Source organism: Hyperolius riggenbachi, chromosome 3 (assembly GCF_040937935.1).
Source record: "Hyperolius riggenbachi isolate aHypRig1 chromosome 3, aHypRig1.pri, whole genome shotgun sequence".
Lineage (NCBI taxonomy): Eukaryota > Metazoa > Chordata > Amphibia > Anura > Hyperoliidae > Hyperolius > Hyperolius riggenbachi.
This window is the reverse complement of record NC_090648.1, coordinates 317,465,142-317,490,589: the sequence shown is the minus strand read 5'-3', so window position 1 is coordinate 317,490,589 and position 25,448 is coordinate 317,465,142. Positions and strand designations below refer to the sequence as shown.

Here is a 25,448-nt window from a genome sequence, read left to right as displayed (position 1 = left end):
AGATAGGTAATATAATCTCTTACCCACCCTGTTTTAAAAGAACAGGCAAATGTTTGATTTCATGATGGCAGCCATCTTTTTGGTTGAAAGGAGGTGAAAGGGAGCATGAGACACAGTTCCAACTGTCCTGTGCCCTGAGCACCTCTCCCAGTTGCTAGGCAACGTGAATAACAACATAGGAAATCCCATCATGCTCTGCACAGCATCAGGGAAAAAAAGCCCGGGCTTTTTTTCTTTGATGGTTGGAGCTAAACTAAAAATGCAGCTAAAAATGATGCTTTGGTAAGAAAAACAAAGTTCTGATGCTGTGAAACTGTTCAAGAAACACCAAGCCTTTTCAGTTCTGCTGAGTAGATTTTTAGTCCGGAGGTTCATTTTAATGTCGCATCAAATGCAACGTCCCACTGTGAAAGAGGCCTTAAATGCGTTAAAGGGCGTTTAAAAGAGGAGGTAGTGGTGGAATTACTTCCTCAAAGTAGACACACACTACTTTGAAGAGGTAAGTTCACCACTGCCTCCTCTTTTAAACGGCTTTTAATGAATTTTCTCCTGTATTGGAGCCTCTGTTCAAACTATCAGTATATAGCCCCAAACAAAGGTTGCTAATAGTAAGATAAAACATAAAGACTTACCAGCTGTTAACAGCCCACGCTATAAGCATGAGCCGGAGAGCCAACAATATCCCGGCAAAAAGGTTCCATGGATCCTGAATGGGGTCCATCTCTTCTAAAGGAACAACCCAACTAATAGAATGCAGCGTTTTCCAGCAGAAATACCCCCAGGATGTACACATGCAATTTTGATGAGGTATAAAAATAAGGGATATTTATATGATATCTAACGTCCTCAGAAGTTATCATATTTTGATACATCATAAAAATTGCATGCGTTCATCATGGAGGGATTCCTGCCGGAAGACATTCCTATTTGTTGGGTTGTTCCATTAAAAGAGATGAAGGCCATTAAGGATCACGTGGAACCTATTTGGTGAGATTTTGTCTAGCGCATCCCTCATTAACAACCTTATAATGTGGGTTAATAACAGCTGGTAAGCCTTTATGTTTCATCTTACTTTCAGCAACCTTTGTCTTGATGCTTCTGATCAGGAGTGACTGGGAGAGACCTATGCTGAAATGTAACATTAGTTTGGACATTTCTTTTGGTTGTGGTCATTTAGAATTTATTGGACTGTAGAATTTGTTGCACTGTTTTTTTATCTCTTCTATATATTTAGAGATTGAGAATGTTACTGAAGGACAGCCAATGCCATGAATGGTTTCACATACTTTATATACAGCAGGGAATGTGTAAGTGCTGAATGAATACATAACATGAGTACATGATGAAAGTCAGCACTGATTACGTTTTCTACTCCATGCTGGTATACATATATTTGAATGTTGCCATCAACATGTTTGGATAAATGTACTAACTTACATATATTATTAATTTTGCATCATTAGCTTATATGGGATAGTCAGGTAGACTTGCATGACTAAGAACTGTTGTACATGTTGAACCTTGTTAACCTGTGCATGCCTGGTTGTGACTGTTACAATAAGGGCTTGGTTTTTTACATTGATTCTGTGGAATTCTTTCTACAGAATGACTATTTCTGAACCATCAGACCAGGTCTAATGGATAGCAGTGAAGGGGATTCGAGTTTCAGGTGGATGATAATGCAGAGAATCCGTTTAAATATCCTCAAATCAGCGAACACACTGTATATTTAAAATTAAATGTTTCCAGACTATTTATATTACTCTACTGCTGCTTGTAAAATCATGCTTTTCCTTCTTCTCCACTTCCAAACAGACATATTTAGATCCCACTCTCACCTACTGTCAATTTCTCTCCTTCTGCTTGTTGCTGGTGAGATCTCACCTAATCCTGGTCCCTTTCACAGACTCCACCTATCCCCTGAGTCCAATCCATAACCAACATACTTTCTACATCACACTCCCACACCTCTAACATTCTTATTTCTAGCACCCTTATTGAAGTTTTCTATATTTCCATATGGAATGACAATAGCAATCTGCAAAAATATATAAACACATCTATAATCTTTTTACTAATCAACCTTCACCATCGTGGGCCCTACCATAAACAAGACTGATACCCTCTGATATGGTCTCAACTGTTGCACTCTCTCATCTTGGGGGCTACAGTTCCAGAGCTGACAAAAACCCAGGTGAGGAGATGGAAGCCTCCGATTTCTGATCTAAGTACTGCTCTTTATGCCCAGTCACATTCATACCTCCATTTTCCCTTTTGTTATTCGTGGTTTACTGTTTTCTTCTCTTCCTTCACTTCAATGCTGAAATTTATTGACCTCCTGGCCCAATAACTCTTTTCTTTCCCCTTCTCTGCTTGGCTGCCATACTTTCTATCTACTCACATTCCTCAGTCATCATAAGTGATCTCAACATGCAACACTTTTCATGCAAATCTTCTTCTTTTAACCACTGTGCCTAACGCTGATGGGCGGTCGCAGAGTAGCTCTCCTGGGACCGCCTAACACCAATTGACGTCATGGCGTTTCTCACGAGATTAGCAGGGAACGAGCGTGCGTTCCCTGCAGGGGACACAGGAGGCCACCACGAACAGCTCGCCACCAGCGATCGGAGCTGGCAGACTGAGATATTTAAAAAAGGACTAATATTTATGTGTACAGCGCTGCGATCTAGTGCATCGCTGTACAGGGGACAGATCTGTCACTTAACTCTTCCTAGCAATAGCTCCCGATGTGATCCCATACATAAGCTGATACCTATGTTTGGGTAGTGTATTGTGTAAGGATCACAGTCTAGGGCCAATTTAGGGGGGAGGGGGGGAATCAAAGAAACAAGGTTTTTTTGGGGTGGGGGGGAGTTTTTTAAAAAGATAAGTTTATATGTATATAAAAGGAAGGAAGATTCATTTGGGTGCTAAGTTGTATGATTGTATGCAGGGCCGGCGCTACCATAGAGGCAAAGGGGGCAATTGCCCCAGGGCCCCAGAGCTTGTAGGGGCCCCCAGTAGCTACAAGAGGAAAAAAAATTCAAATCGACCTTATAGTTTTTGAGAAAACTGATTTTAAAAGAAAGAGCAATACATTTCCTGACGGGGCTTCCAGGGGCCCATACGCAGCCACAGTGCTTTGGCCAGGGATCGCTATACAGCCGCAATATGGCTGTATGAAGATCCCTGGCATTTTGTCCTATTTTCCCAATTTTTTTTTTATGTTTAGAGTGCGGGAATTTAAAAAAAAAAATTATGTGGGGTCCCCCCTCCTGAAACTTTTTTTTACCCCTTGTCCCCATGCAGGTTGGGGTAGCCAGAATGTGGAGCTCCGACCGATTGGGGCTTCACACCCTGACTATACCAGCTGCAAAAAAGGTCCCTTAATGCCGATTTTTGTTCTGGGGTATCTGTTGGGGGGGGGGGGGGCAGGTTTATTTTGCCCTGGGGCCCCATTGTTGCTTAAACCGGCCCTGATTGTATGACTAAGCAATACACTGTTAAAGTTGTGAAGTGCTGAATTGTAAAATGGCCTGGTCACTAGGGGGGTGTAAACCTGTGGTCCACAAGAGGTTAAACTCTCATTCACCTGTTTCAAAATTGCCCTCTGCTGATATTCACCATGATGGACACACACTTGACATTGGCCTCACTTGCCTTTGTTGCTTACCTAGATGTACAAACTTAATTTCTCATTTTCTGACAAAAATCCCATGAACTCTCCCTTCTCTTATTCCTTCCTGTTCTATCCCTGCAAAACTGAGTCATGTATAGTCACAGAAAGCTCCACATTCCCGAGCATTCAGTCTCCGTTTTTCTGCAACCAAACTTAGAAAGCAGATGGAAATAGATTCTTCATATTTTTTGAATGTTCTCAATAGTCTGGGTCATTGTATATGCAAAAGAAAGAAAATGCCAGATTTCACTGAATGCCTTATTTTTGTGTTACGTTTTCTGTTTTTACCCCATGGGTCATCCATATACCTCAACCAGTGACTAGGTGTTGTTTCCTTGAATGTGTTCAGAACTTCAGAGCTCTACTGTTCAATTGCTCCATACACAGGTTTGCCACAATAGGAGACATTGGACATCCCACGACACAGCTATGTCACGTTGTGTAGAAGTTTCACTTTTATTTACAGTGGTATTTCAGCAATGGCTTAGCAAGGAACATTTTTGGCATTATCAAACTTCAAATTATTTCATATTATTTATATCTACCTTCTGCAGCGCTATACAGCGTACAGTATATAGTTTTGTCACTCTCAGTTGCATTTGCATAGGCATTCATATACACAAGGATGTTACCCCACAAACCAGCATAGTCGCTGTCCCCAAAATTATTCCACTAAACCTTCTTGGTAAATTTTTCGGAGTCTTCAATTTTGTATACTGTGTTTACCAGCTTAGGTGCTAGCACAATATTTAAAGATGTTGTATGTCAGTGAGTTGGTACTGTGGACAATAGGAAAAACATGGCACTGTAAAGGTGCGTAAACAACTATTGATTTTATGATGCCCGTTGGGGGGACCGGGACCTGATACCCTAGGGCAACATCATTGGCCAACCTTTAGAGATACATGTTAGCTATGTAGCTGACGACACGCTCTATTGCTATGCGGGGGGGGGGGGGGGACGATGAAGCAGTGCATGCTGCATGATGTCACGTGGCTGGTGAGGGAGCGGTGCAGACAATGCAATTGGCCAATATACACACACCTATCGGCTCAGGTGGTTGATATCGGCTGCCTAAGTCAGATGTGTGTATGGCCTTATTAGCCATTCCTTACCAGTGGAGGGGATCACTATTTATCATCAGCATACAATGCTTTTCATCATCCTTACCTAGAGGTTATAAAGACAAAACATCCCTCTAGCCAGACTCTTGACTGGAATACATGGACAATAATATGTAAAGTATCCGGGTAGCACATCAGTAACACTTAAGATGTTAAAGTTGTTGCTTTGTAAGAGTGCTGAGGTGTCTTCTGGAACACAAAAACGTGACCATGTAAAGCTTCCAGTATAAACTGAAAATGTCATGTATTACTGCACCAAGAGAAATTCTAGTCAGCACCTCCCACATACTGGTGCTTTGTGTGTTTGTTAACAGACCAAATGGCTTTCCGGCTTCTTATATTTATTGGTGACTTAAGCCTTGTACAAATGCTAGACTGTTCTCGACAGAGGCCGTCTTGGCTAAGAACCTCATTGGTTCTTTTTTGCTACATATAGATCTGCAACTCTTTAAAAAAAAATTATATATATATATATATATTCCTGGAACTCTTAGTTTTATTAGTAAAACTATGGTAAAGAGCTTAGATTTATGTATTATACCTTTGTATAAAAATTCAATCTCAGTAGGGGAAAATCATATTATTGTCATTGTTTATGTGTGAATAAACCAGAAGACACACGGGGTACACACCCCTGTGGCCCAATTCAGTTACAACAATAGTCTGTATTAAACAATGATAATTGTTTAACTAATGCAAATTGAAATTACTTCAAAGGAGGACAAGAAGTGTATTGGCTCTCCACATTTTCTAATACAGGAGATTGGACTGTTCCATATGTAAGCCTTGCTGAAGTGCAGTGAATGAATGTGGAAGGCGTGCTCAAGCCCAATGCTACGTACACACATGCGACTACGATCGTTCGTTGTTAACGACGAACGATCTTTTAATTGACGAAAGAACGACCGGAGTAAAGTTAGTTCTAAAAAGTGTGTAACGATCACATCGTTAGAACCAACGTTACACCACGTAAAAGCACTCAATGCGCCTGCGCATAAAATTGTAAAGTTCCCTGGAGAAAAAGTGAAATGCGCATGTCCAGCCTGGTACAAACGATCGTTTCCAACGATGTACTACTTTTGCAAACGATCGTCGTTGGTTAAAATCCGCCGAGACAGAACTTTCTTTTGTAGCGATTTGGCTCGTTCGTCGTTTGACTTAATAGTCGGTGGTTCGTTTTTTGTAACGATCGTCGTTGGTAAAGATCGGGGAACGATCGTTACAAACGACTATAGTCGCATGTGTGTACGCACCTCAAGAAACAAACACATTGGTACAGCTTCAAAGAAGAGAGGGAAGGCTGGCACTCCCAGAGGGGAGGCTGCCATTTCCAGCAATGCCAGCCTCCCCTCCTCTCTCCTCTGAAGCTGTACTAATGCAAATGGGAACTTGTAAGAATCATTCAAAACCATAGTGTTGGGAAAATATTAGCTTGCCTGGCCATGAGAGATAGAGCTTGATTTTTTATTTTGTCCTGGCACTCTTTCCACCTAATTTATTTGGCGATTTGAGATGTGGGAGGCATTGTTTCATGGAAAACATGAGGGCAGATGAGCATATAACAGTTTTTACCTGCTTAATCCTGATGACATTGACAATATGACATATTGCGTATCCCTGAATAAGGATCATTTTTTATATATTATTTTTTAGTAGACATAAAAAAAGCAGACACTCTTTTAACCCCTTGTCTCCATGCAGACTGATATTGCCGTACTGGCTGAGCTCACCAGTTGGTATGATGAATGAGATGCAAATTCATCTGAAGTTATGCAAACGTTTATGCAATCGTATGCAGTTTTAAAATAGACCAACCAATTTAAACCCAGGTTCAAATTGATTGGTCTATTTTCAAGCTGCATAAATTTGCATCAACTAGGAAGAATTTGCATATCATCCCTACTCACCAGTATGCAGCTCTACTTCCTGAATAATAAGAGCTGGCATGGTCCATAACATGTGAGGCAGGGGAATATGTAAAAGGGTAGCAAAAACCTTTCACCCCATCTTGCAAAACCCTCTTATTCATGTTAAGGACAAGAGGCTCATGCCTACCTTGTGCTTGGGGACATGGAAATAACTGGGTGTCTATCATCAAAGTGTTTGCCTCGGGTATAAAACCACATGCTTACCTAAAAAGAGGGAAGCCTACTGATCCTATAGAGGCTTCTCCATTGTCAAGTGTGGCCCTCCCAAAGAATTCCTACAAGGGATTTTTGGAATGAACATCTGGGCCACACTCCTCTTCAGGCGCGAGTATGGCCCTACTTGCGTCTGCGCAGTAAGCTGGTGCAAAACAGTCACATTCATGCCAGAAGAGGAGTGTGGCCCCGAGGTTCACCTCAGGTCATCTTTAAAGGGAACACCCAGATTCTACCACAAGTGCTTCCTAATGGCCTAACTCTATATGCACAAGGTGGAAAAGCCTCTTGTTCTTTACATAGTCAAGAGATGGGAATATTTCTGCCCTTCTTTTGAAGAGCCCCCAAGACACAGACCATGTGGGCCTATATTGCTCAAGAGCTGGAGCCCTACAATCACCGGCTTAGCTGAAAGGCTTTGGGGTGGGAGGGCATGCTGATATTTTTAAAGGTTTATAAAAAGTATTTTTAAAAGAAAAAAAATAAAATAACTGTGAGGCACTGAGGTGAGAAGTGATGCACATTGCTGAAGAAAACTCAGCAAAAGGAATAGAGATTGCACAACAATTCACCTTAACCACCTGTCTAATGCACAGTTTGGTAAGTTTAATGTTAAGATTCCCATATACCTCTTTCTAGCCACCTGGAGACATTCTTATTGATTATTTTTGAGTAATAGTTAACACCTATTATGGTCTATTGTTTCTGACCTCCTTTTCCCCTTTCTCTCTTTACCCTTCCTCCTTCGGCTCAATAGGAATGAAGTGAATAACACCATTAAGCCATACGCTCTCCTTGCCACTTTCCTTTTCCCCTTCTCTCCTGTTAAAATTCATTACTATTTATGATATAAAGTCATAGTTATACCTGTGGTTTATTATCACAAGGAGTGAGTATAAATGTATATTTTAAAGCGAACCTGTAAGAAAAAAAAGATGCCACAGTAGAGGAAAGCCTCTAGATGCTTCAGGAGCTTCCCATGTCCTCCTCGACCCCACCTCTGCTGGCCAGGACCATCTTCCTCTTCACGGCCATGCTCACGTACTTGTACGAGCACGGCCATACTGCCCATGCACGAGTGTGGCTTGCTCCTGTGCAGTAGCACTAAGTTGCTTGTGTATGGAGGGAATCATGCTAATGTGCAGGTGTGGACACAGCCGCCCTCGTACAGGGACTGGAGCATGGCCACGAGAACATATCCAACAAGCTTGTCAGATATGTTCAGAGGGACCCTACGAGGGAATGGTGGGGGTCAAGGATGATCCAGGAAGCCTCTGGATTATATATACAGTATATAATTTTTTTTATCAGATGTTCACTTTAAGATACAACACTCAAAAGTTTTGCGTTGCTTGTTCATGAGCAACCATAATTGGGTAAGAAAAGTTTCAGACTCTAATGGTGGGAATACACCATGAGATATTTTGGCAGATAGATGGTTCGATAGATAATTTCCGACATGTCCATTTTTATTTTCGATCTGATTGATTTCTCATAGAAGTGAATGGAAATTGATAAGAAAAAAAATCTGCTGAAAAATCTCATGTATTCCCATCATAAGATTTAAAAACATCAACGTCAGTAGAGATACCATCTTTTCTTAGAGAGAGCTATGCAAAGTGTTTGCTGTCCCCTCACAGGTATCCACGTACATGCCACTATCTGTCCATCATGGCTTCCAGGCAAGCCTTGCCAATGCTGGCTTTTTGATTTGGCAAGAGAAGGGGATTGTGCAATTGGGCCAGCTAGCAGACCTCAATGAAGGCAGACTTTTATATTTCTCTGAGATTAGTCAAATTTGCCATAGTGAGTCAACACTTCCTTTAGCGCCTGTACACACTAAAAATCGTCAAGCACAATTGCAAACGCACTGCAATGCGATTGCATTTTTAATCAAAAGTCTACCTGCAATTTTTGTGCGTTTGTGGTTTTGCTGAGGCTAGCTTATCCTGGTTTCCTGATTCTTTACATAAAAAAATGCAATCAAAATTGCATGCATTACCTTTTTCTAAAAACGCGATGCACCACTGTATGCAGGTCATCACGATTTTCATGATATTTCAAAAGGTATTGCGATTAAAAAACGCATGCATTTTTAAAAACAGCGCAACGCAGCTAGTGTGTACAGGCCCTTACTATGGTCAGCTTAGGGCCCATGTCAGAAGCAAGGTTGGACAGCTTACGACGATGGCCAAGTTAGGTGCTTTTGATTGATTCCTTTCCCCACATGTCTTGAAACAATCCTTGGCATCAATTCAGTCTAATTTGCATGAGATAAGTATAGCAGACAAGGCTGTGCATATTTTGTCAAAGCGATCCAAAGATATAGAAGGTATAGAGGCCAAGATTCTTGACGGTTACCACATTGGCCTCAATTCACTAAGCAGTTTAGACTAGTCTACAGATGGCTTTTAGTCTACTGATGGTTTGGTCAGTTGCATCAAAGGGGAATTCATTATTATCAAATGTTTTAGACCTGGTCCAAACCATTTGGTAATTAGGTGGGTAAAGCAGGGGAAAATATCAAAAGATGAAATTCACAAACGAGTAGTTATGACTGTCATCCTTCTCCTTTGGTGAGCTCTCCTCTGAATACAATTAAACTCCTGCATAATTAATTCAGAAGGTTCCATCCTCACATCTAAAATACCTCACATAATTACTTTACCTACATAAATCAGTTGGTCTAATCTCTGTCAGAAAAAGTGGGCGTGGTTACTCCTTGTTTGCCTTTGTGAATTGTGTAATTACTGAATGTTAGACCAGGTCTAAAAACAGGTCTAAAACATTACACCAAACCATCAGTAGACTAAAAAACATCTGTACACTAGTCTAAACTACTTAGTGAATTGAGGCCATTGTCTGGAAACTCTTTGTTGACAGAAATCTCTGCTTAAATTAACAGTACAAAGAGCGAAATACTGTTCGCCTTCAGTATAAAATATGAATCTCCCCCTTCTCATTATTCTCCACACTGCCCCAAGTGCAAATTGTTAAATGCAATACCTATGTCATTGTTTATGGCTGTGCCCATTAAGGCTTTTTTGGGCTTAGGTGGTGGCATACATCAGAAAGATGTGTAAATTACAATTGACAGCCTCTCTTTTACTATTGTTATTTATTTACTATAATCCTGAAGCTTATTTACCATAATCCTAAACCTTCTATATCTTCTTATGCACTTTAAGGAGAAGGCTCAACCTCTGAGACACCTTAGATACTGGGCAAAATGCCTGGCAAGCACCCCGGAGACAAATTCCCCTCGATTGAAGGAGGATGGCAAGAGGTGAGACACATGGTTACTGGGGAAAAGTGAAGGGAAATGCAACTTAAAATTATTCTGAAGGGAAAGTATGTTTTTAATTCTAAGAATCCTCCTCCAGGGTCTCACTATCTGACATTGTGCCCCAAATTTGAGGATATTTCCCCAGATCTTTATCACCTCCTTTGACTATGTACTCGGATACAGCAGTTTTGGATAAAGGTCTGGCAAATGTGCTCTGTAGTCTTTCCCTCTCAACAGAATCTTAGCCCATGGATAGCTCAGTTTCATTGTCTTGATCCTTCTCAGTCAACAGAAGGTTGCTCTGTTACTCATATAGAACACTTGATTATCCTAGCTGCAAAAACATGTATCCTAAAGTTGTGGCTGCGTTGGTCTCCCAACTTTAGGTCCCCCTAAATTTGAAGCTGAACAACACAAGTCTAAGGTGATGGCAACATTTTTATAGGTATGGAGTTTTTTCATAAAAAGCCATACACCTTGCTTTGCTCTGAACTGTGTGCATCTCATTAAATGCGTAGCCGTGACTCTTGGGTCTTGCTTTTACTGATGGCTAACATGGTACAATACCCTACTGCTACTGTTGTGGCATATAGATGTCTTGTGATGTTATGGTCTTTTTACAATGTGTGCTTCCAAATATATATATATATATATATTTTTTTTTTTTCTTCACATAAAAGCCAACCCGTGTATTAGCCGAGGTACCCACTTTTCCATCAGAAACCAGGAAAAAGCGGTTAACTTGTGTATAAGCCCCCCTCCCCAGTAGCCAGATGTGCTCCCAGTACAAGTCAGTACCCCTTCCCATAGCCAGATGTGCCCCAAGGATGATAGAGCTGTGTCTTAACCACTTCAGCACCACAGGGTTTTTTGCTTAAAACCAGAGCAATTTTCACATTTCAGCGCTCCTCCCATTCATTCACCAATAACTTTATTGCTACTCATCAGATGTAAATGATCTATATCTTGTTTTTTTTGCCACAAATTATGCTTTGTGAGGGTGATATTTGCTTTTAGTAATTATGTTATTATCTGTGCATTTTAAAGGGAAAAATGAGAAAAAAAAAGAAAAAATACACTATTTCTCCATTTCCATCCACTATAGTTTTCAAATAAACAATGTTACCATAGGTAAAACACACACATTGTATTTGCTAATTTGTCCTGGTTATCTCAACATTTAAATAATGTTCCTAGTACAATGTATGGCGAAAATATATTAGTTTCTGGTTTGTGTTTTTTGTTTTCTCATTGTACTCTATCAGTAATTAAAAGTCCTTTTCTTCATGATTAACAGTAATACACTCTCATGGCATACATATTTTAAAAGCTAAGTCCCTAGGGTAACTATGTATTCTCTTTTCAATGCTGTCACTTTTGTTGTTTTTACAAGTATTTATTTGGGGGTATAGAGTACATGAAAATAACAGTTTTATTGCTTTTCATTCAGTTTTCCGGTAAAAAAAAAATCACATGACTTATCCCTCAGTTGTCAAACACCACAAGATCTATTCTCTCACTTGTCACGGTTAAAATGATACCCTATATACATAATCAGATAGCTTATTGGGCATACAGCACACTGTTTACCACAAGTACGCCTATCTACTCCCCTGAGCCCCAGGTAAAGTTCTGTGGGGAGTAGATAAGCGTAGCAAGGGTTTTAAAGTGGTTAAGACGCCACTAGATAGCATCACAGATATGAGACACAGCGATTGCAACACAGGAACAATCCCCAATTATTGCACTGCTGACACGTTGTAATGCTCCGCAAGCCAGGGGATAAGGTAGTCTTGAGCAGTGCACTCTGCACACCATTTTGCAGGGGATGGCCGGGGGGGGGGGGATGGGGAACACGGACACAGCAGGGAGCCAGTTGGCAACAGATCACTAGTGCACAATCCTTATGCTCCTCTGCCAGTAACAAAACCTGGACTGGATGGTGGCTGGATGGTGTAATGGTTAAGGGCTCTGCCTCTGACATGGGAGACCAGGGTTTCGAATCTCGGCTCAGCCTGTTCAGTAAGCCAGCACCTATTCAGTAGGAGACCTTAGGCAAGTCTCCCTAACACTGCTACTGTCTATAGAGCGCGTCCTAGTGGCTGCAGCTCTGGCGCTTTGAGTCCGCCAGGAGAAAAGCGCGATATAAATGTTATTTGTCTTTGTCTACTACAACTCTAAATTTCTGTCTGTAACAGTGATTTTTTTTTCCAAATTTTTTTTTAATAATTAAAAGTCAAAAGAAGTCACAAAATCATTTACACAACATGGGGATAACAGAGGCTATTATATTTATTGTGCTAAACAGATGTGATAAACTATGTAAGAAATATGATCAATACGCAAGCAGTTTAAAAGTACAATCACAGACAGTCTATGCGAAGAGCAAGGCAAAGGTTAGAAGACACTTAGAAAACAATTTTAAGAGAAAATGTCATTGAAGCATCTTGAAACTTTCCCCTGAATCACGCTGATGAGCTAGGAGAATAGGAAAGCAAAATGTCCAGTCTTGATTAAAGGTGACCAAGGACAACAAAGAACAGTCTTATAAAATTTATCTCCCACAAAAATAAACTATATGTATAAAAAATTATAATGTTCTTTCTGTCTGAGTGGTCACCAGCTGCTTTTTGTTCAGTCTGAAAAAATGAGGTATAGTAAGCCCTAAGAGGTAGTAATGTCTTTTTCTGATTGTACTAAAACAAAGAAAAACACATGGTTCGGGACAGCAGAATTGCAAGATCCTCAGGGCTTATGGCAGCCTGGCTTATGGCAACTTGCTGTGACCGTCAAAACTGCAATCAAATCGGCATATCATAAACAGACTTGTTTCTGCATTTTTATTGTGTCAAACTTGCTGGTCCAGTGCATGTACACAGTTTGAAGTGCATCTTGACTTTCAAAGTTGTATGTATTTGCTTTTGTTTATGTGTGTGTGGACTATTTTTCATGCTATTATTGGCATCTGTGACCCTGGTAAAGATTTCCCCAAACTGACAGTCCAGTTATAGTAACCAGAGCATGGTGCCAACGAGAATGTGCTTCAAAGAGTGGAACACACCTGTTCAGCCCACAGATGAGCAGTCAGACTGAGGGTAAGAAATCTCTCTACAAGGGTTTCTGAGACCAGTGAAGACCTGATGTTGGACTTAGCCCAGACTGTTATAGATTTTGAATAATGAAAAAGGATTATTATTTGATACTTTCTATATCACAAAAGAGGAGACTACTGGCCTTTACCATTTTATTTACAACTGATAATACGGACAGGGCAGCCTAAGAAAAAGCTTCACCCCCATAAATAGACATGTGCTAGAGATAAACATGTGGGGACTATGTTTTTTCTGATCAATAAATCCCCAAAAATGGTAAGTAAGTATGAAACATAGTGTTTAATAATACATCATAAAAAATTATAAAATGCGTCGGTACTTAGTGATATCTAAAGTAGCACCAACCATATACATCAATTGATCCCAAAATAATGAACCATATAGAAGTGGTAGAACCACAGCAGGATGGAGACTGGAGTTGGTGCCTTGTTTGGCGCACATATTCTTTGGGCCTCTTATATTACCAATGGTCACTGACACCCAGTATATTACTTAGCCCATTTATTCTGGGGGACTGGTAGTTCCCAGTTTATATGTATAATGTTTTTATCAATCACTAACTGTTTTCTAAGTTGGAAAAATAATTTACATAACTTTAAAGGGACACTTATGTCAGAAAAAATAATGAGTTTTACTCACCTGGGGCTTCTACCAGCCCCCTGCAGCAGTCCTGTGCCCTCGCAGCCACTCACTAATCCTCTGGTCCCCCGCTGCCAGCTAGTTTCGTTTTTGCTGACAGGCCCGGCCACACGTAGCTTTCTCCACATTCCCGACTGTAATTAGCGCTATTGCAGGCCGCAACGCGCACAAAAATACGCGTTGTCGCTTATTTATGCGTAGGTAATACGGCAACGCCCGCAGTAGCGCTAATTACAGTCGGGAATGCGGAGAAAGCTATGCATGGCCAGTCCTGTCGGGCCTGTCGGCAAAAACGAAACTAGCTGGCAGTGGGGGACCAGAGGATTAGTGAGTGGCTGCGAGGGCACAGGACTGCTGCAGGGGGCTGGTAGAAGCCCCAGGTGAGTAAAACTCATTTTTTTTTCTGGCTTAAGTGTCCATTTAAAGAGTGTTATGCTAGGAATACACCATACAATTTTCTGTAAGATTCTCTGTAAGATTTACCTGCCAGAGAGATAATTTCCAACATGTTGGAATTTATCTATCTAACCATCTACCTGCCGAGCAATTAGGCATTGTTCTACTCAACAGGAGATGACCAGAAGACAATGCACCAGAGATAATGACCATTCTCTACGGAAAATAATCTAATTATGCATTCTAACAGAAAATCTAACAAAAAAATCTAACAGAAGAATCTAACAGAAAATTGTATGGTGTATTCCCAGCATTAGGGCTTGTTCACACGATGTGAGATGTCTCTTTTTATACAATGCAAAAATGCACCTGTGCTGACATTCCATGTTAATCAATCCATAGGTTTTTTTGTGCATGCGTTAAAGCAACGGCTAGATTTTTCCTGACAATAGGCCTAATCCAATTCCCTTTTTCGCACATCTTATCAATAAAATGCCTCTTAACCACTTGATGACCCAGCCTTTACCCCCCCCTTAAGGACCAGCGTTGCTTTTTATGATCTGTGCTGGGTGGGCTCTGCAGCCCCCAGCACAGATCAGGTTGCATGCAGAGCGATCAGATCGCCCCCCTTTTTCCCCCCTATGGGGATGATGTGCAGGGGGGTCTGATCGCTCCTGCCGGCTGGCATGTTGCGGGGGGGGCACCTCAAAGCCCCCCTCCGCGGTGAAATTCCCCCCTCCCTCTCACTCCTGGTGATCGGGGCTGCACAGGTGTCCTCTGTCACATGGTGGCGATCCCCGGCCGGGGATCGCCAATCTGCCTTACGCGCAGCAGCGATCAGCGGCTCGCAGGCTATTCACGGAGACCCGCTCCGTGATCTAACAGGAAACGGCCGCGCGAGCGGCCTTTCCTGATTAATTAGGGAGGCACCTGGAGACGCAGATGTGCGTCGCTGGTCCTCCAGCTACCACTTTGCCGCTGCACGGTATGAGTGTGCGGTCGGCAAGTGGTTAAGCCACCAGAAAACAAGAAAATACCCCAAATAAATTTTGACAGTAGCTTTTCACAGTTTTCAGTACATTTTCAATTGCAGAGCGCTGAAAAGTTATTTTAAACAGACCAAAAATGATCTCCTAAGAGAAAACTTAGGAGGAAAAGCAAGTTGCATTAGGCCCAATTTGTGAATTTTTGGGATCTATTATTATTTATATTTTATTCAAAACTCACGTGTGAAAAATTAATGTGAACAAATGCATTATTATTCTGCACTTGTATAATTAGCAATGAGTCCAACTTAATTATAACACAAAATAATTCCAGTACCTAAAATAATCATGCGGGCTTTCTCCTCTTTTGACCACATGGTGACTGGTATAATTACCAAGTGCATGCAGAAGGATTACTGTCACATCATATCTGTGCTCAAAATGACAATACAGGCGTTCACGTTTGTCTTTTCCTCTATAGAGAGCCCTTAGGGGACTAATATTGCACTAAAGACCATCATATTAAAATGTTCATAGAACTGGGTTATTTAGGAAATAATCTTTTGTCCTGAAAATACATTATTGTTGTATAATCTGGTAGTCAAGGATTAGTTATACAATAATGATATCCAATTAGATGACAGTTTTGACGAGGTAGCCTGACTGGAATACATGATGCAGTCATATAATAATTTGATAACCAAAAAGTGAAATTAAACAACCAAACCTTGTTTTAAGCAGTTATGTGGATTTTTTTTAAATATACCACTATTAATTCCATCACTAATAATTAGTTACTTTTATCTCAGTGTTCAATAAACCATGATGATATAAGCACCCTGAGGACCTATTTCTCTGGCCCGGTTATTAATACAATGTTAAGAACGTGTAAATACTGGCTAAACAGAATAAAATTCTACTTGAGAACTTAAAATACATCTTAATGCAACTCAATATAAAAATCACATTTGTGTAAAATACATGAAAATACAATTCAATCCACTACATTAAACACATACTTATGATTGCATTTTGCAAAAGCCAAGCTTGCATCTTCCCGCCTACAAAGCTTCAAGTTTCTTTGAAGGTTTCATTAGAAGGCATTGAGGTCCATGCTTATGAGTGCTATATTATTACACCGATCGCAGTTCATAATAGCAACTGAAAGCAGTAGGGATTTTACAGGGTAAAGTAACATTTTGATCCTGCTGGAGACTCCTTTAGTGAGGTCCATTCTCTTATTTAAAAAGAAACTGCAATTTCAGATCTTGACTATGCAGGTACCAGCAGGTAAACCCTGAGATCACAGCTCAATCACTGAAGTACAATAATGTACAGATTTTAAAAAGAAGACCACAAGTGGAACATACTGACAATGTTGACATGGCCTCTCCTGTTATATTAAGAGTAAAAGGAGGCCTTTAAATGTCCATGCACTTGCTTTGTTCTTAACGTTGTCACAAATCTACCTGGGATTTGTTCAAATGAAGATGTCAGTTTGCAAGCTTTTCAAAATAATATCGCTGAGGTGCAAGAGTCATGATATGCTTGTTGGTGCTCCAAATCCTTTACAGTGTGCCTACTGTGCCCCCTCATGCTGGACACGTACAGTAACTGTGCCATTCCACTAGTAAAGGATAGTGCTGCTATCACCTGTAAAGGCACTTTTTTCAATAGTTTGTGGATGGTGTAAGGTAGTAACTAGGGTGAAAAACCCCTTACAGGATTACGTCAGAACTTTTCATTCCACCCAACAGATCTTCTCAACAGACTGGTTTCTCCGTTACGGAAGACAGCAGAGCAGACACGAACCAGAAAGATGTTTAAAAAAAGAAAAAGCCTAATCAGTCCATGCACATAAGGTGATTCATTTTCTACATTGCAGATAAGTTATCAACAGTTCGTTAGTGGATCACTTCCAGGGATGGAGGATTGGGAATCCACAGCAAACACCTGCTCTCTGTGCATCTTTCACACCTCCCAGATCAGGTGAAATGGTTACATGCTGCAAGATGTAATATAAGTGTTGGTACACAGTACTGAGGTTTAGGCATTACTTTAGTGTGCACCCATAAAAAGGGCTCACAGACAAGAACTTAAGAGTCAAAAAGGGTTCCTGTAGGAGGTGTAAGTGATATGGAAAAGGAGTTCCACTGTTAAGAGGGTTGTGTAATGGGGAACCTATTGCCACAGAAACATTTCCAGCAGGAGTCAGAGTTTAGTTTAGCCTGGGATTCTCTTTAATAAATGTGAACATATATATATGTTTAGTGGGTGTGAAGTCCTACAGAAATACATTGTTAGGAATTAATTGCAGTCCTAAATGTACAAATGTTACTAATGGTAACTTTCTTCCTGACTGAAGCCTGGAGGAGGTACTGTTGCTTTTTGTAAATTAGTCCATTATCCTTTAACAGCACAAGTCTGAGGTAAAATATGAATAGGATTAAAAAAAAAAAAAAAAAAAGGCTAAACATTTGTATTGACCAGTATCAGAAAGATTCTCCTTAAAAACCTATAAGAATTCAGTACAAAAATATATTCAAGTTAACAGATCAATATATAGAATTCAATCCAAATACAATGTTGAAATCTAAAGAACAAAGTGTTAATGCGGAAACAAAGTCTTGTTTTACTTGCATAACTGTATTAAGTTGTTTGTGTTGACAAAACTTTAAAGTGGGGTAATTAACTCTACTATTAACATGTTCTGTAAGGTAGCAGCATTAAAATTAGGCTGTAGGGATCTATAAAATTCAGAGGTAGTCATGAGAAGTGATTGGAAAAAAAACCAAAAAACATTGCTCGCCAAGCTTCATTATGTTACAGGCACATTTTTTTGCATTTTGCCTAAAAATTATGCATTATTTTGAGGAAAATATTTCAGCCTTGTTTTGCTAGGCAAGGGATCTTAAAATATAGGGTGGTTACACAGTCTGTGTGCAATTTTAACCTAAAAAAACAAAACGAAAATATTCCACTTGATTGGATACAGAATTATATTTAGGATTTATATTGTTTCATCTTTATCTCTGCTGATGATGCTGGGGAAGGTACCATAAAGTCTGCTTTGAGGCATTTCCAATTTATAAGACAATACAATACCATATCAGATCTTATGTTTCTGACTAGCTTCCGAAGCAGATGACAACCAAGGGAAAACTGGTAAACTAATACAAAATTGGAATAATACTTGGAGGAAATTATAACTCTTCATGGAGTTATTAAATGCCAGTATCGGGATACAATTTAAGTTAGCCTTTAAATGACATTCACTATGTGACTGTATCATAACTACACCCACCATTATTAAAGTTTAAATTTGCACATAGAGTTTATAATCACCCTATACAACCAGGACCTGTAGATGTGTCAAAGAAAAAATTTACATCTGCATTTCAGTGCTATATAATACAATTTTACACAGTGCATGAAACTACAGAAAGTCTTTTCATAAAAGTATTAGGTCCCATACTTATATCCACATTTAAGGATATACTTGGCAACAAATATTGATATTTATGAGCAGTAAAAACATGAATTTTGGCTGGATATATAACACAGTAAATATGATAAAAGGTAAATGAAAACCAAAAATAAAAAATAAAAAAATGAAACAGGTGGAATTTCAAAGTTCAGTGTAAGAATAATCACTGCATTACTTTTCTGGCCTTCCAATGATCCTAATGTTGGAACTATTTTATAGACCACAAAACACAAACACATTTATGAAAATAACTATATCCATTTCACTCAAAAATGGATATCCCACAAACATTCCAAATACGCTTTTCCTTCTCAAATAAGAACCTCTTGGGGTTCTTCCATCATAAAACTTACAGGATTATTCAAGGATCCTATTATCCCCACAATATACTTCCACATTGTTTTATATCCAGGGTACCTTGAAAATACAAATTCTTAACTGTGAAGAAGGTGAACCAATACAAAACCATTTTAAACTCATATTGTACACTAAACACGTTCTAAGCTCTTGGCCATTATTGCTTTGCTGTACACCACACAGAAGAACCTTTCTTACTGATTCTAAGCAAGCCGCTCCTGTATGAAAATGTGTAAATCGTGTAAGCAAAGAGTATCTACAAGAAGCTTTAGGGGATAAAATCCCTCATCTTTGGTGTTCTAAGGGGAGTTTGTCAAGTTTGGGTGCTAGCTGGCATGTATAATTCATTGTTGCACGCCAAGCTAATCCCAATTAAAATGCCCATATTAACATCCCATATTATAAGTCCTTATGCGTATGCAGTGCAGTGAGTGACCGCTACTTTTTTTTTAGACTGTTTAACTCACATATCTTTTCTCAACAGCATTACTGATTAGTTGGTTAAGGAAAAGAAGAGCTTTAAAAGTTATCATTTATCTGTATCCCCTGTCTTACAGCAGTATTTTCAGCACTAAACCTGGAACAATGAAAGAATTACAAAGAAATTCATGAACAAGTTCTTGGAGAGATTGTGTCATTTTTGTTCTCTGCCTGATAGGCAAGAATTGGGGAGATGGGGGGTAGTATAATTAAGTGGTCAAGGCAGCGTCTTTTTATTTCTGAGATCCAGATATACTGAAGGGACTGAGTCTGAATCTAAGAAAAACTGCTCTTTGAGGTAGAAATTCATGTTGGCAGTTGTCTAGTCCTCTTCTGATTCATGTGAGGAGGCCTCTTCAGCTTCTTTCTGAAAGTAACAAGATGAAGGTTTAGAATTTGGCAAAAGCATTGAAATAAATGTAAAACTACATCAATGCCCTGTAAACGCCTTTTTTTTTGACAAATCAGACAATAAAAGATGGGACAAAAAAAAAAAAAGAATCCAAAAAACTATCACTCAACATGATCGCTTGTGATCGAGCATGATCAGGCTCCAGAAGTATTGAAAGGGGCCTATGAGAAAATTCTGTTTATTACCAAGATGGCACTACAGATAGAACGGTGTCAGTACAATTTACTGTTTTTGTTTTATGCATCTGTTGGAAAACCATTGAACAGAGTTCGTTCTAAAAAAATGTCTTACAAATCAATAAAGAACATGAGAATATTGCGTTTTCCCCCATCGCCCTTCGGTTGCCGGGAGCGTTCTGCGCCTACACAGTACTACTGCGCAGGTGCAGATTGTTCCCAGCAAATGGTTGCGCACATGGCTGGACTGCACCTGCGCTGACTGGACCTGACTCTGGATAAATTACCGGCCCGCATAGCAGAGAATACAGGCAGCCCAGAAGGATGGCAAGGGACCGATGAGCCCCAGGTATGTATCATTTTTATTTCCACGGTCTCAGGTACACTTTAGACATCCTTGATTTCAAGCTGAGATGCTACTGGTAATTAATACATAACACAGCCGTGGTGACAAGTACTGGGTATTCACACACAATATATGTAGAGTGCAGGAGGACATAATGAAGGCACCTGTACATTTTCAATACAATACACTCATGATGCGGTTTAATTAAATGATCAGAGTTTGAACCAATCAGAACAGAAAAAAAACGGAAGGTGTCTGGAATTGGCTCTTTTGGTGTCTTTCTAGCAAGAAGAAAGGAGAGATAATGAAACTATTTCCTGTGGGCACTAAAACTAAATGTTGATACACAATTTCATCTCTAGAGATTTGACAGCAATGTAACAATGAAAGCCTGTTCTTAACACCAAACAGGAAACAAGAAAGGAAATGTAGCACAAGCAAGCCTGGCATGAAAATTCAGCTTGGCTGTCAAAACTGAAATAGGGGTTATATCTTTTATATCCTTTTCCGATTTCATTGGGTTTCTAATAATGAATTTGTGTGCCAAAACAGGGCTTTTGTAATCCATTTCTTCCTTCCTTAGCATACAGCTGGCTAAGCAACACAACAATACACCGGATAGCCATTTTCTGTATGTAAGACAGGGAACATAACAAGTTATGTCTATCTCTGAAATACTACATCAGTTTGCCTCAGTCATTTCATTACCAAGCCAAGTATCTAGAAAATACAGTGTGCTTTAGTTAACAACGCAATATTTAATGTATTACCAGATGCAAACATACTTTCAAGTTTTTTATGGCTGAAGTTTTTTCCTTAGCTTACATTCATGCTACAAGAACAGTATAATGTTTATCTGCCACTGGAGACCCGGATAAACTATAGTGCATTTTCAGCAAGGATACATTTGAATTATTGTATGTTTTCACACGCATGCTGTTCTATATATAATTTGTTACGTGTCCTGTCGGGTTTGCAGCTTCTCCCTCTATGTTAGGAACTACATTCAGCGATCAATTCAAAGAGGGTACACAGTGGTCGGCACTATGAAATTGACTGTCAATTGCAGGTTACATCTGAGGAACTTTAAGGGAGATGCACAGACACCACCTAGTTGCCAACGACTGCATGCTCATGAAATGGTAGATAGAGTAATCCAATCACATTCGCACCAATGGATCTCGACGTGCCGTTCTCACCCCTGGAGTCACAGGGATTCCATATATCAGTTGTAAGGATCCGCACCATCTTAAAAATCAGTATTTATTAAAGCTCTTTAAAAATCATAGACATAAAAAAAAAAGTGCATGCCGGGTCACCATTGACGCACGATGTTTTGGATACAATCCTTTCTCAGAATGGTTCCAGTACACACTACCACATCCTCAAACATTATGCCCATTATATATACTACATCAGAGGACCTGATGGAAGACCACAACCTGTCTTGACAATCTGCATATATGCATATTCATACCTATGGGAGCCAATAGCAATAATTCAAATGTTGATAAACAGTGCAGAGACCATGTTGTCAAAACAAATGAACAAATGTATGGCTGAATGAGCATCAGGACACCCCATCAATAAGATTCACATCAAAAACACTCTTTAAACACTCCTTTTATGTCACAAGATATGTAAAAACACATCCCCTGGACTTACTATATCATTGTGTTGCCGAGCGTCATGAAGAAAGCGAAGTCAGCTAGTCCACAGCCTTGCGACAAACTTCCGCATCATCCCCATGAAGTATTCCCTCTGCACATCAGCCTATCACCTCACTGCCGACAGCGTCCGCAGTGAAGACTGTGCAAAATCCAACCAATCCTAGCGGCGCCTACAGCGTCTGCACTCGGAACTGCACAATGTGCGATGTTACCGCCGCCCAATCAGTGCTGAGCAGATCTCCCACCAATCAGGTGGAGGCCTACTCTGTCCACATTAGAACAAAGAAACCGCCGTACAGTCAATGCTGAATAGGCTGCCACCAATCAGGTGAAAGCCTACAACGTCCGCTCTAAGACTAAAAGTCAAACGACCAATAAGCATCTCCGCAGTTGACTGGCAATCGTGCCAGCCTATCAAACTGGAGCCTACGACGTCCGAGTTGGAAACTGAAAAAATGGTGCGACAAAAATGGCGCATATGTAACAATTGTTAACATTACACTCAGCAGTAACAGAATTGTGTGTCGCCGTGCGTCAATGGTGACCCGGCATGCACCTTTTTTTTATGCCTATGATTTTTAAAGAGCTTTAATAAATACTGATTTTTAAGACGGTGCGGATCCTTACAACTGAGGAATGGTAGATAGAAGCTTGGCTTGGATATTTCAGAAGAAAACCGAGTACCATCAGGCACTGCCAGGGCCGGTTTAAGCAACAATGGGGCCCCAGGGCAAAATAAACCTGGGCGGCCCCCCCAACATATACCACGGAACAAAATCGGCATTAAGGGACCTTTTTTGCAGCTGGTATAGTCAGGGTGTGAAGTCCCAATCGGGCGGAGCTCCACATTCTGGCTACCCCAGCCTGCATGGGGGACAAGGGGTTAAAAAGTTTCAGGAGGGGGACCCCACATAATTTTTTTTTAAAAAATTCCCACACTCTAAACATAAAAAAAAAAAAAAAAAAGGAAAATAGGGAAAAATGCCAGGGATCTTCATACAGCCATATTGCGGCTGTATAGCGATCCCTGGCCAAAGCGCTGCAGCTGCATATAGACCCCCTGGAAACCCCGTCAGGAAATTTATTGCGCTTTCGTTTGATGCATGTAAAATTACACTACCGTTAGGTTAGCTACTAAAAGTGACATTTACTGCATTCAAAAGTATACTTTTTTCCTTCGAAACTTTAAAATAGATTTTCTCAAAAACTATAAGGTCTTTTTGAAAAATTGTTTTTTCCTCTTATTCCTAATGATCTCCTTAACATATCCTGCAAATTTAGGGTTTCTAGCATTTAAGGTGGATTTGCTATTAACCATTAAATTCGGCAGGTTTTTAAATGTGTATTTTTTTTCCTTTGAAACTTTAAAATCGATTTTCTCAAAAACTATAAGGCCGATTTGAAAAACAATGTTTTCCTCTTGTAGCCACTGGGGGCCCCTACAAGCTCTGGGGCCCTGGGGCAGCTGCCTCCTTTGCCTCTATGGTAGCGCCGGCCCTGGGCACTGCAGTGGATTGAAATGTATTTACTGTTCAAAGCATCGAATGAAGCATATATGTGAATTGATTGTAGTTACCGTAGGTACATAGGTCACGAGCAGGGATTCTGTGCTAAAGTGACATTCAATACATAATTGTATGAGATAGATGTCCTACCATGTGCTAGGTGTGTGGCGGTGGGTGCAGGGCAAAAAACGGGTAGCCTAACAGCCGGTTCGCACGGCGGTGCTTCTTCCGAGGCTGCTATGCGAAACAGCCGTTAGGCTATTCGGTTTTTGCCCTGCACCCACCGCCACCCACCTGGGACATGGTAGGACATCTATCTCATATAATTATGTATTGAATGTCACTTTAGCACGAAATCACTGCTCATGACCTATGTACCTACGATAACTACAATCAATTCACATATATGCTTCACTTGATGCTTTGAACAGTGAATACATTTCAATCCACTGCAGTGCCTGATAGTACTCGTTTTTCTTCTGAATGATCTGAACTATATTCAGCATAGGTGATAATTGTTAAAGGAAATGTCCAAGGATTGAGGGAAAAAAAAAATCTATTTACCCGGGGCTTCATCCAGCCCCTGGCAGCTGTCCTGTGCCCTCGCCGCAGCTCTGGTGTCCCGGGATCCCCTCCATTGGAGATGCCGACATCTACTGCGCCTGTGCAAGCCCCGCTGGTGACCACACATGTGGTCTGGAGCGTTCTGCGCAGGCGTAGAAGTATCATTATCTCCAACAGAGGGGATCCTGGGACACTGGAGCTGTGGCGAGGGGACAGGACAGCTGCCAGGGGCTAGAGGAAGCCCCGGGTAAATAGTTTTTCTTCTTTTAATCCTTGGACATTCCCTTTAAGATTAAAATGGAACCTAAGTAAACCTATCAGTTTCAAGGCTGCATGTGTAAATTGCTTTCATATTACAATATACACTAAATATTCATTTGTCAAGACACAGTGATTCATTAGTAAACAGCAGCCTTGAAGCTTCCATTAGAAAACTTTGCCTATGCATAAATCTTAAGGGCTCTCTTCCAAAAGCATTGCAAGAGAGTGAGGTAATCTGTAATATATAAATGATGGATAGAGCATAGGCACATGTATGGTACATATCATCAAGAGTGAAACCGGACAATTAAGCATGGTGGTCTTGGCGCCAGTATTTGGCAAAAGGAATGATTACAGCAGAAGATGATCGGCACTGCAGTAAATGTTTGGCCGCTGACAGTAGATGAAAGGTAAGGATCAAAGATTAGGGCAAAGGTTACAGGGAGAGAAGTTTTATTGCTTAAGGTTAGGACGTTCGATATTAAGGGAGTTTGGTTAAGATTAGTTATAGCTTTAAGGTAGAAAGTTAAGGTTAAGCATCAGGAAGGGGGGAAAACAGCTAGATATTTAAGAGGGGAAGATAGGGTTATGTACCATGAAGGGAAATTACTCATCCTTTTAAGGGGGAGATTAGGGTTAGTCATCAGAATGTAAAGTGACTATGAAGAGGTAAAAAGGCAGGGAATAGCATTTAATCTGGTAATCTAGGGGTACCCTCACCCCCTCTACAGAGATCGACAGCAGGAAGCGTTGCTGGTAAGCATCTCTCACTTCTCCCCATTCCTGCTGGAATGGCGACACATCCCTTGCTGCTATTGATGTCGGG

The 25,448-nt window shown here is 40.4% G+C and overlaps 1 protein-coding gene across 3 annotated transcripts in view; it reads right to left on the bottom strand.

Annotated features, from left to right (window-relative positions):
* Positions 1 to 18,013: 18,013 nt before the first annotated feature.
* The window catches only part of HMGA2 (high mobility group AT-hook 2), a 169,014-nt gene continuing 161,579 nt past the window's right edge, over positions 18,014 to 25,448 (bottom strand). For 2 of the 3 annotated variants that reach the window (XM_068272758.1, XM_068272756.1), the window contains one exon: positions 18,014 to 20,055. In XM_068272758.1, coding sequence (XP_068128859.1) covers positions 20,011 to 20,055 — 45 coding nt within the window. In that variant the 3' untranslated portion in view covers positions 18,014 to 20,010. The remainder of the gene's footprint in view (positions 20,056 to 25,448) is intronic. The other variant, XR_011030025.1, reaches the window with a different exon arrangement.